This window comes from Vipera berus, assembly GCF_964194415.1.
Source record: "Vipera berus genome assembly, chromosome: 2".
NCBI lineage: Eukaryota > Metazoa > Chordata > Lepidosauria > Squamata > Viperidae > Vipera > Vipera berus.
Window position 1 is genome coordinate 174,655,312 of NC_138203.1, and position 13,184 is coordinate 174,668,495.

At 33.0% G+C, this 13,184-nt stretch overlaps 1 protein-coding gene across 8 annotated transcripts in view; it reads left to right on the forward strand.

Moving 5' to 3' along the window:
• The window catches only part of MAP2K4 (mitogen-activated protein kinase kinase 4), an 85,938-nt gene that overhangs the window by 6,883 nt on the left and 65,871 nt on the right, over positions 1-13,184 (forward strand). For 6 of the 8 annotated variants that reach the window (XM_081318307.1, XM_081318310.1, XM_081318306.1 and 3 more), the window contains exons 2-3: positions 4,165-4,197; positions 10,258-10,357. In XM_081318307.1, the coding sequence (XP_081174433.1) occupies positions 4,165-4,197; positions 10,258-10,357 (133 nt within the window). The remainder of the gene's footprint in view (positions 1-4,164; positions 4,198-10,257; positions 10,358-13,184) is intronic. The other 2 variants (XM_081318312.1, XM_081318313.1) reach the window with 1 other exon arrangement.

Below are 13,184 nucleotides of genomic sequence, written 5' to 3' on the forward strand. Positions count from 1 at the left end.
TTTTCAGTTCCCTCACCTTTGTTTGTAGCCTGCACCCATCTAAACTGTGGTGGGCAGCAGCTGGCCTTTCAAATAACAAATCAGATTTATGTTTTTGGGGATAGTTTTAAAACATTTTTTATCTCTTTTAACTTTTTTGTGGAACCTTATCATTTGGCACCTCTAATAAAGTTGATTTTTGTTTCAGTACTGGAGTTGCCTGGTGGTGGCCTTCTAGCACCTGGCTCAGCTTAGCTAAACCATAGACTCACAAAGTTTTATTTGGTTTCCCCATACCATAGTTCAGCTAGACCCAGGATGGGGTAAGGATTTCCCCTATAGTCCTCCCCTGGTGGGAAGGGCAACACTGACTATAATAAAGGGGTGGGTGGCAGCAGCAAAGGTGCCTAATTTTATAGCTGCTGTTGGCCTCTCAGAACAAAGGGCCTGAATGGGATAGCTGGATCAATCCTGCGAGCACCTTCAGTGTTACATGAATAGAGTGGGACAGTTACTTCCTGTGATCCTGAATCTGTGGGTGGTTTAAAATTATAACATTTTTGAAAACAAAAAAACAATGCAATATTAAATTGACCCACAGAAAAACACAGAAAAAGAAGAAAAGGGGACATAACATGTTTGTCAAAGGCTGGACTAAACTGCCAGGGTTTCAAGGCCCTTCAAAATACCTATAGATTGGGATCATTCAAATCTTGGAGATTCCAGAAGTCAGGAACTGCTCAACAGAAGATGCATTTCTGGGCCCCTGATAAGTGGTATTGTTCAATCAGTAGAACCAGAGCCTGAAAATTCTGTCAAATCAGATTGGCTAGGCCAGGGGTAGGCAACCTTGGCTCTTTTATGACTCGTGGACTTCAACTCCCAGCATGGCTGGCTCAGGAGTTCTGGCAGTTGAAGTCCACGAGGTATAAAAGAGCCAAGGTTGCCTACCCCTGATCTAGATGATTGATGAACATGGTGAACAACGTTGGATTCAGTATAGAGCAATTCCTTTCCGTTTGATGCTACTCTCCCACAAGCTATGGGACCATTTATTAGTCTTCTGTAGCAATGGACATTCATCCAATTATGAATCCCTCTAACAGTTGTATCATCTGGTTCATGTTTTTATGAATAAAGTTATCATGAGAGACTATCAAATGCTTTGCTAAGATCAAAGATCATTATGTTCATGGCATGCCCATGGATCTATTAAGCTTATAGTAATTATAGAGTTTTAAATACTATATAACCACACTATTGTAATTGTGTTCTCTCTCTCTCTCTCTCTCTCTCTGTGTGTGTGTGTGTGTGTCCTGGTGCACTTTCCTCTTAGCATATTATTTGAGTTTCATCATTGGTAGTCCTTATGTCTCCCTTAGCTTGGCTGAACTTCAGGAAGTATAAATTTTCATGTTTCAATTTTTTAAAAAAATATATTAAGTATGAGTGGCTTGATATGTTTTTAACTGGTGGTCATATCTGAGAAATGATTCTTTCCTTTTGATTTGCTTACGTTTCTACATCCATTGTTTCCTATTGGGTATTTGCAAACAGGGTTTTAGAAGACTAATTCATTGTGAACCAGTTTCTGAAACTGTTGAGCAAATGTTTTCTGTTACTTTTAATTATTCATGTAATAACATGGGTAGGACACTTAACCACATCTATGAGTTTACATAGAATTTTCAGATTGTGCATACACTAGAATGCACATTGTCAACTTTGTGTACTTTCTTATTCTTGCTATTGGCTGAGATGAATTAAAATATATATGTATTTTATTTGTAAAGAATTTATCTTGGTACAAATTTCCCTTCAGATTGAACCCTTCACTGTGATTATATGATAGAAAGGCTAGTTCAAATCTTCAACTTGTCAGATGCCAAAAACAGTAAATAAAATAGCCCGATACAATTTGAGGCAACCAATCCCATTTGTGATGCTACAACTCTAAGCTGTTACAGAATCAGAAGCTATCAATACTGTAATGTTTGATTAAATTTATTCTTTATACCAATAGTTCATTAAGTGTGACCTGAAATTATATCTACCGGTAATAATAGATAGAATAGTCCATAGCTAAATAGAGCTTCATGATTAAAGGCTTTTTACAGTACCTTTGATTGTTATATTAACATTTTGCTTCTGAATTTTGTAGGATCATTTGGTGCTGTTTCAAAGCTAACACATTTTCAAACATTTTTAGTCATCAGAGAAGGGTACTATAAATTCTCATATATGTATCTACTGTAAAAATGTCCTCAAGTAACTGCTTACCTCTGGATATTGAAGTATACTAATAATTAGAGATGAATTTGTCATTAAAATATCTTCAAATTCTATAGGTTGCTAAATTATTATAACTTTATTTCTCAATCCTAAAATGGCAAAATAGTGGCTGTTACCTTGTGCCATGTTTTATGCTTTGTACTACCAAAGGAAAGATGGGATAGACATCTTAACAAATAAATAAAGTATTATTTTAAGAGACATTACCTGAAGAGGTAATGATGTGTTTTCTGAATGCAATGGTCTCAGTTCATTGACAAGCAAGAGATTGGTACTGGGAAGAGCAATCATAAACCTGAGACTTAAAATACCTGGGAAAGTAGCCTTAAAAACATGCAGAGGATGCTTAAAAGAAATTCCGGTAGCTCAAGGAAAGCTAATTATTCTTCAAACCAGCAAAAATAACATAAAGCAGTTTGGTAAAATAACCAAAGAAGGCAAAATCAATATCTGCCTAATTGCATACAGGTTGAAGAAACAGAATTGGTTTTTATGCAAAGTATACCGGTAATTCTGGTCGTATGAATTACAGAACTATCGAATGGCAGGGAACTGTACCTTTTAATGTAGAAATGGCAGTCCCTATCCTTTAAAGCAGGCATGTCAAACTTGTGATGTCGTGCGACGTATCACAACTTTTTCCCCATTTGGCGCAATGGGGTGGGTTCGGTTCCGGCATGACGCATCCTGCCTGTGGGCCGGGAGTTGACATGCCTGCTTTAAAGCAAGGGTAGGGAACCATGGCCCTTTTATGACTTGTGGACTTCAACTCCCAGAATTCCTGAGCCAGCATGGTTGGCTCAGGAATTCTGGGAGTTGAAGTCCACAAGTCATAAAAGGGCCATGGTTCCTCACCCTTGTTTTAAAGCCATAGGGAATAATCTGTGAGTTGCATATTGGTAGCAGTTTTCAGTTGCTGTTAACATTGATATCTTCTCTATTGTCTTCTAACTTCACATCTGTTTCTGTCCACAACTTTGAGAAGTCTTTCTCCCTCAATTTGCAGCTCATATCCATAGTTTGTTTCTTGCTGCTGACCTTGGTGACTTCTGTTGTCACCCACATTTTACTTTCTGTGCTGTCTGGCAATGAGCTGCTGCATTTATTTGCCACTCATAATCACATTGCCCCAAATTTACTGCTTCTAAGATTTGCTCGTGTTAATAATAGGGAGAAAAAGAGGGAGATTTCCACTTCCTTTGTACATAGAGGGATGTGGCAGCTGCTACTATGCAGATTATCTTTTTTTCTTGTCTTTTAAATTGGAAACCTTAGCATCTACCAGCACATAATCTGGCTTCCACACTCGGAGCACTCTATGATTATTGTGCCTTTCAGTCTGAGTGAAGTGATTAATTCAAAAACCCATGCATTACGATGAAACCTAACCTAACCTGGAAAAACTATTTTGAAAATCGTATTTTTAAATTTTACCACAGAAGTCATCATGTGGAGACCTCACTAGCTATTTATTTTTAACTTTCTGTTTTTAAATTAACGACTAATATGCAACCTTTATCAGTGATCTGATCTAGATGTTCATGTGTTCCTTTACAAATGTCTTGGACAAAATCATTAAACAATTTTTTAATAGATAAGCTTTTCCCAAGGTAAAGCACTCCAAATTTTCTGGAACTTCAAATTCCATTGCCGTTCTGAAAATTATATGCTCAGTACAGTATACATGGCAGAGTATCGAGATTGCAGTTGATATCAACAAAAAAATCGATTATTAGAATTTGTTGTTTGCAATTCAGATATTATTTTACCTATGTTAAACCTTTTAATTTGTATCTTAGGTTTTTTAAAAAATGAACGTTAAATGTGATTTTAAAGGTTATGAACATCTGTGATTTCCAGTAAATGAACTAGAACTTATCTTTTTTGCTTTAGGCTTTCAGATAAACTTCTGTGAAAAAGCACAAAGTAAGCTACATGTTTTATAGTATTCTGCTATTTTAATTTATTTTTAAATCATTCTTGGTATTGGGAATGTGTCCACTGTTGATCTAACTAACAGGCCATGCATTATTACAATGGCAGGGCTTCCATTTTTCATTTTCCAAATTGAGATTCTATTTTGTAAATCTTTAATGTTATTTATCTTGGATAATAAGGATAATTGTTCTCACTCTTTGTAATATAAAAATATTTGTTTTCACATGATGTCTAGATATAAATATTTAAGGAAACCACTTAAATACTGAAATGATTATTTCAGTAGGGATCTGATATTCAGTAAATTAGCCCCTCCCCCCTTCAGATATCAAGCTACATAAGAATTTGGTTAGATTATCAGTTTAAGAATGACCAGGATATTGACCTGCAAGTCACCAGCATATCTATAAGATGCAATTTTCCACTGCTGCTACATGAAATTCTTTGGTTGGAAATGTTGGCACAAAGCTTGGATTTTAAACATCTAAAGAATATGTGCTATACTTTTAAGTCATAATTCTCTTTTCTTAGTTAAGGTTTTAAAGTAAAAAGTTGTTGAAAAAGGCGGTGAAAACAAGCATGTTCAAGCTTTCCTTTTCATATTCACCTATCATTTGTAGAGGACAATTTCCTCTGTTTATAAAAAAAACCCTTTCCACTTGATGGAAGTTGTTGTATTCCAAGAGCCCATGTTTGAGAGCGAGCAAGATTTAGAGAATGTACAGAGAGCAGGATTTCCGGGAAGCACATTTGCTAGGTATGTGTATAAGCCAACAATGAAAGGATCTACCATGCTCATCTGTACTATTCTTTAGTGTGAATATAATCTCCCAATATTTTAAAAAATGTGTGAATATAAGAAAAAAAATCATTTACATTACTTTTTATCTACCTCAGAGTGATGTGGAAACATACATGATTGAGTGTATGCCAGGAGTCTGAAATGTCTTATGAAGATTAAACATTTTAATCAGTCCTTGTCAGATTGCATTTGGATGATTAATGGAAGCTCTGTACAATTTTGTTTTCATTTTTTTCATCTTATGGCTTTCATTTTTAATTGCTATGTACATTATATCTTTATAATTGCCTGCCATGATGTAGTGGGAGCTCTGTTGAAGAACACCATTTTTTTTCTTCATTGGGTAAACTTACATAAACATATTCATTCTGTATTTAATTTATATGTTTTTTTAAAGTTAATAAAAATGCCTATTTAAATTAGAAGTGATTAATGCTTCTTCCATAATTGTGGATGTTCAGTAATTTGTGACAGAATTTTATATCTGAGATTTCTGAAGAGGATCTTTCACTGGAAGATTTTAGGCAAGAAGTACAAAAACTAAAGCATCTTTAAACCATTAAGTTAGATTATTACTCATCATCGTACTAGGCTTCCTATAGCTAATCAGTTTGAGATGCAGGATATGAAAAAGATGTTGCTGCAGAAGAAAGTAGAGACACTCAAATAAAGTGTTAAGAGAATTTGCATAGTGTTTGGTGGGGGGGGGTGTCTTATGTTGTTTTCTGTTTCAATAAGACAACCATTGTTCTATGGAATGCTGTTTTCCTCTTGTCCTTCTTGCAGACTATGATATCTACATGGATAACAAACTTGAATTCTTAGACAAGTTATGTGGAAAATATAACTGATGTAGCTGGTAATTGTTTGAATATTTCTTTAAAGTAAATAGGAACCACATGGTCCAAGATCAAGACCTGGTCCCATGGTATGGATAATTTCTGACCTATTGCTTGTGCTACAATCTCTGTTTAGATTGGAAGAAGTGAACAAAAGGACTCGGGCACAATTTGTTTTGAGAGGAGTCTCCCACTTGGTACAAGTAGCAGCTGTAGGCTCCAGGTTGAGTTAAAAAATAAAAATAAATATTTAAAGACACATTTCCTCTGTTATACCTGATGTGAATTCTTCTGCCCTTCCCTATTTCTGATTATTATCTATGTTAGAAATATTGAATTTTAGCATTACGTTGTGGCTCCTTCCATTATGTTGTTAGTATAAAATAAGACTTTCAGTTGCAATTTGTTTATATTCTGTTCTATATTGACATAATGTTTAATTGTATATCGCCATAGGTTTTTTCTCACAGTTGCCAATCTGAATCATATAGGCATCCTGTTCTTAGGAGTAAGACATTGGAAATGAAGTTAGCATTAGCATTATTGTTCACCAGAAGGAATTAATGAGAACTAAATAATTTGAATTATTAAATTATATTTGGGAATATAATCTATATAGCAAGAGCTTGCATAGATAAGAAAGCTCAACAATTCTGTATGATCTGTCTGGCAATGAGGTAGTGTTTTGTGTGTATTTTACAACTTTTTGCAGTTTTTTATGTGCAATTTATTCTGTTTATGCAATAATATATTTTGTAGTATATGGAATAAATGTACCATTTCCAAACAGCTTTAGAAATTTGGCTTAACCAATTAAATAGAACATCATTCCATTTAGAATAGAATAGAGTAGAGTTGGAAGAGAGCTTGGAGGTCTTCTAGTCCAGCCCGCTGTTCAAATAGGAGAACCTATACCATCTCAGATAGGTGACTAGCCTCTTTTAAAAAATCTCCAGTGATGGAGCGCCCACGATTTCTGGAGGCAAGCTTTTCCACTGGTTAATTGTCCTCATGGTCAGGAAGTTTCTCCTTAATTCCAGGTTGCTTCTCTCTTTGATCAGTTTCCAACCATTGTTTCTCGTCCTGCCCTCTGGCGCTTTGGAAAATAACGTGACCCCTCTTCTTTGTGGCAGCCCCTAAAATACTGGAATACTGCTATGATGTCTCTCCTATTGCTTCTTTTCTTTAGACTAGCCAAACCCAAGTCCCACAGCCATTCTTCGTATAATTTAGTCTCCAGGACTTTGATCATCTTAGCTGCTCTACTCTGATTTTTTTCCAAATTCTCAACACCTTTTTTGTGATAAGGTGACCAAAATTGGCTGCATACCATATTTAAATATGGTAGCCTTTGTGAATTTTTTTTGGAAGCTGAAAAGAGATTAAAAGTGTGTAATCATTTCACATTTAAGGTTAACCACAAAAATGGAAAAGATAGAAGCCTATGAAATTTTATCAATATTTCATTTGAGAAGGGGACAGTATACAACAATTTCCTCAAAATTATTTATTTAACGAATTTATATAGCTGTGTCACAAAACATGACTCTTGGTAGCATACAATATATAAAAACAACATACAATAAATTATAAAATACTAAGTAAAAATAGAAAAACAAAAAAAGATAAAAGTATATTTCTTTAAAATGCAGTTATAGTTGGAGGACATTTGCTGGTGCACTAGAAAAAAAAACTTCAGTTCTGATGATAATTCTATCATCCTGCTTATTAAAACACAATTTCATCTTCTACTAAAGTTTTATAAAAAATCAGTTTAAGCATTCCAGATTATTTTTGATGGAGATTATGTTTCTGTATACACACACACACACACACACTTTATTAATCCACACACATATGCACATTATTAAACCCAATCTTTTTGTATTTTGTTAATTTCTGTATGCTAGCAGGCCCAATTTTTGCTCTTATTACAAAAAGGGAAGGATTGCAGGAGAAAGTTTTATTTAGAGATATATAACAAATAAACCATGTTTCCTAGTTCAGTTATGTCATATGAGCCAAAGGCAAGAGAAAGACAGAAATGAAGAGCAGTAAAGCAAACATTTAACCACATTAATGAATGCTAGTTTGCTCACTTCTTCCTTTGTTCAGTCAGTCACTGAAAAAATCCTGGTAGAGGTTTCTTCTCAAATGTAATATACCTGGCTTTCTCCATTAATTCAATATAAGTTACTTCTGCAAGATTCATGTTATTTTCTTTTTATTCTGCCCATTGGTTCCATTTGTTACTGTTCTTTCTACTGTTTTATGTGTTATTTATTCTTTCTTCTGTAAAGAAAAAATAGTATTATTTGCACCAGCTGAGTGTTTCCACTTAGGACATGTCTCTGTTCTGGCTCTTCAGAGGATTTGCTAAGGACCGATGCAATAAATGTACAGTGATACTTAAACATTTGTGAATCCTTTTGAAGTTTCAATATTTCTCATATTTTAATATTCTGATCCTCTGTAATGAGGGATCTACTAAAGCATTTTGCCCGTTTAGCCTCTCAGTCTAATGATCTCCAGTGAAGGGGAATACATGTCTTCACGAAGCAGTCTATTCCACTGGTCCACAGCACTTACTGTCAGGAAATTTTTCCTATATTTAATCTAAATCCTCTTTTGTCTACTTTTATTTTTTGTTGAGTTTCATCAATAGTTGATTTTATATGAGCTTCAGTATGTAGAAATTGAAGAGCATAAATTCTACTTTGGAATGGGACTGCCCTTACAGGAAAAAGTAAAATATTTGCATGTTGTGTTTGATTTTAGTTTAAATTTACATTTAGAAATGGCAGCCAAATATGGAGGACTTCTTTTAAATTGTGTTTCTCAAGTTTTCTCTCCTCTCTCCTTTCTTCAGTAGAAATAAACAGTCACATATAGATAGTCCTCAACTTACAAAATTTTGTTTCGTGATCATTCGAAATTAACGGTGCCAAAAAAGTGACTTATGACTGTTTTTCAGACAACTCTTGCAGCATCCTTGTAGTCATGTGATCAAAATTCAGATGCTTGGCAACTGGCATTTATTTTTGACAGTTGCAATGTCTCAAGGCCATGTGATCATCTTTTGCAGACCTTCTGAAAAATCAATGGGGAACGCAGATTCACTTAACAATCACAGTGATCCACTTAACCACTGTGGCAAAATGAGGCAAAATTCACAACTGTCTTGCTTAGCAGTGGAAATGGGGCTTAATTGTTTTCATAAGTCAAGGATTAAAAAGTATATGGCAATAAAGTGTTTTATGGGCATGTTTAATATTACTGTGGATTTAACTCTCTCGAACGTGTACATCTTAGGAAATGCACCATACACTTTTTAATGCTTATAATAGATATCACTATGCCAGGTATTATGTGCCGTATATTATACAATGGCATGTTTCATATGAACATTTTGTTCATGTTCAAGCTTACTGATTAAAATGTTATGGCACTAAATTATTTGCAGTTGTGGTAAAACTCCATCTTTGCAGCAATCCCAATGGAAGGGTTTTTGGTATAGCCACATGCATTCACAGCAAATTTTGGGAAGTTCTTCACGCAAGACTAGTACCTAGCTTTTAAGTTAGAAATACAGTAATTTTTTGTTTTATTCTGGAATTTCACATTTCCTATGTTAATTGGCCATGAGAACAACAACCTTGCACATTTACATTTGTTTTCTCAGTAATTATAGGTATTAATAATTCCCACAAAACACTAAATTTATTTGGTTTGGGTTTGAAATTTTGTGGTTTATAAATCGAATTTTATGGCCTAGGCATTTTAGTTAAAAGCAACAAATTATGCTTTATTCATTAAATTGTTATTCAATTATGATTTATTGTGTATATTCACTTGTAACACAATCTTTATAGTGACATGCACTTTTTCTTGTTTTCTGAATCCCATGCTATCCATCAGGAAATGGCAACAGAATGTTCTTCTCCTTCAATGGAAATCTTAGTTTTGTGATTGATTACTCAAAATATTTGTAATTCACTTGTAATCACTCTTTTTTTTATTTACTCTCCTATGTTCTACGCCCTACATCTCATATTTTCAAGCAATTGGTGTTTGGTTTTTATATATAATTGATATGTTATAATATTGAAAATCCAAATGGAATACCTTTACTATTAACTTCTGAAAATAATGTAATTTATTTAATATACCAATGAAAGATAAATCAGGAGCAATCAAGTTATTTCTCTGATGCAGATTTTTCTTTGAGCCACATAACTTGGTGCTAAATACGAGAACCCTACTGTTTTTGTGAATGATATCAAAAATTGCTCAGTGCTAATCTGAAATGTTGCAAGGAAGAGGTTATTAAATTCCTGTTGTATTCTAATGTTCTTAATATCGTAATGTATGTTCTCTTCCCGACCAGAGTTTGTGTTTATTCCTCAGGTAAGCGCAGAGCACTGAAGCTGAATTTTGCAAACCCACCTTTCAAATCCACAGCACGATTTACTTTGAACCCCGGAGTTCCTTTTCAGAATCCACACATGTGAGTATAAAGTCAGAGGTTCCACAAGCTACAGCTATTGTCTCACATATATTTAATCCAAATCACAAAAATATTTATTTGGACTAAGATTTTATATCTTCTGTCTACCTACAATGTATTTTGAGAAATTTAGAATATATTACTTTACCCTTACTTAAATTCAAACTATTGTTTTTGAATGTATATAAAACCCATGTTATTTTTCATTGACATATTCCCTTATATTAAAGTCATTAAATGAGTAAACTGATTAATGCTTCTATTTTTCAAGTTTGTTCTATTCTTACCTTCTAATGTATTTACGAAAGATACAGTTGAGGCATTTCATTTCCAAAAAAAAATTCCTTAAAAAAAATAAACCGTGATAAAATACAGATTTCCAGGAATTACTAGATTCATTAAGCTTTCAAGAAAGAGCATCCAGAATAGTCTTATGTTCAGAAATAAAGTTGATAGATGTATAAAACAGTTGGGCATTTAATATAGTAGGACATATCTTGAAACCCTATCTGTTTCCTCAGGCTGCAAGTATAGTAAAATCTGGAATTCTTTACCTTTCATTTTAAGAATTCAGAAGCTTATTGATGAAGTTCGTAAGAACCTTTATATATATCGAGAGTTTTTACTGTACAGTATGAAATGCTTGTGCTTGGCTGGATGGATTGGTGCTTTTTTTCGCTATAGTCCACACAGTTTTTCATTTTCCACAAACATAGCAATTTTATTGTTCTGCTTTGTTTCAATTCTACATCTATTCACAAAACGATTATTATTATTATTATTATTATTATTATTATTATTATTATTATTATTATTATTATCATTGCTAAAATAATAAAAGGTGTTGGAAAGGATGTTATTCCTCACGATGAAGTCAACATAAGGATATATTTAAATGCTAAGATCCAAAAGCTAGAAAATATTGGATATTTTAAAAAATCTTAAAGAATTTCAAAGTTCTCAGATTTGTCTTATCAATTTTTTTTTCAATACTTTCTTCCTACAATATGTGTACTCTCCAGGCTCAGTCTTTCACACTGGCCTCATGTTTTCTGTGCCTTTTTTGCAGTGTGCTTCTTCTTTTTTTGATAATTTTCTTCTTTACAAGAAATTATTTTTAGTAGGCATCTTTATCAATTTTAGAGATTTTCTTTACAATGATGTTTTCATCCAGTGACTTCCCAATTGAAATTTCTCTTTCTGATAATGGCTTTTGTCATAATAGCTTCAAGGTTCAAATCCTGGCATCCTTAATTTCACTTATGCTGCTTATTGCTATGTTTTTAAAGTTAAATGGCATTATCAAAATAGAAAATGGAAGAAAGCTTTTTATAGTAGTAGTAGTAATTAACTTTCGAAGACTATAGTGAATTTGGGATTGTTTCAGTGCAATTCCTGTATAACTTGTGCTTGACTGAAATACAGCATTGTTATCTTTTTCAGTGAATAATAAATTAATCCATAATCTATGACAGTTTGTGTGATATAAATTGTGTTGGGTAATAATCAGACCCATTGTATCATTTTTTTCTTGCCTTATAGATTCCCCTACTTTGAGAAATTCAGGTTAAAATTACAATTATCTGATATCAAGTTCCACTGAATTCAGTGCACCTGCTTCTGTGTATATATTTGTATAATTGCACTGAAGTCTTTAGGGTTAAATACTTTTGTCATATGTTCATCATTTACCGTCATTTTTAAGATACTGTAAATTAACAAATAAGATCTTTTTATCTGGAAGATTTTTACATGCCTTTTGAAAGCCTTTATGTTAGTATTCTTGAACTGTTTTGAGTAGATTATTCAGATTAATATATAGTATAAAAGACTATGGACAGAGAGACCAAGACTGTAATTGGTTTAAATATACTTTCCAGTCTTCTAGATTTCCTTTATACAGTTAATTGCTCCTATTGATTTTAAATTAAACTTCAGTTCCACACAACTTATGTTGATTACTCTTGTGAAATAATGTGTCATTCCGTTTATAGGAAAGTTCAGATAGAATGGTTCCTTCTATGAGTTAGGGGTTTTGTGTCTAGAGATGCACCATTTTGGAAGTTTTAATTTAATCTTTATTTCTTTCAGGATAATGGAGAAGGAAGTATTTAGTGATGTGTATATTCTTCAAAAATTGTCTGTAGATATATTTTCTTGATTGTAAATCTGGTTCTGCTTAGGAGGCACTGATAAATTTTCCATTAAAAGTTTGTTTCTTTTTATATATAGAAAATATATCTTCTTTAAAGGTCATTATTTTAAAATCTACTTATTAAATTTGGCTGCCAGTATATATGACTAGTATGTTATTTTTTGTTCCATCTTGGGAAGTTATATTTTGTTTGCATTGTAAAAGTTACTTTATTTGTCGTCTTTGTGATTATAATGTAACATATATGCAATATATCTGTATTGATTCTGGAATAGCTGTTTTATTATTACCATTAATTATATTTGCATATTTATAGATTGTGATTATTAGCTTATGCTCAGAATCAATCTGAGTTAGATTTTCTGAATTAGTTTATATAGTATCTACAGTAGATCATGGTATGGTTTGACAGTTCATGTTCTTTAAACATAATTTACTTTTCCATTGCTAGTTTCACCATGCATTCATAATGTAGGCAATCCTCCACTGTGAGGATTCATATTTATATATATTTTGTATCTGTTGCTTGGCTACAATACTTTAGATACAGATAGTTTTAGAATCAGTCTTTAATAAAAGATACTAATAGATTATTTTGGAGGCTGGATAGATAGTAGATCAATATAGAATATTATATACAGAAAACAATGTATAGAATATATATACAGAAAA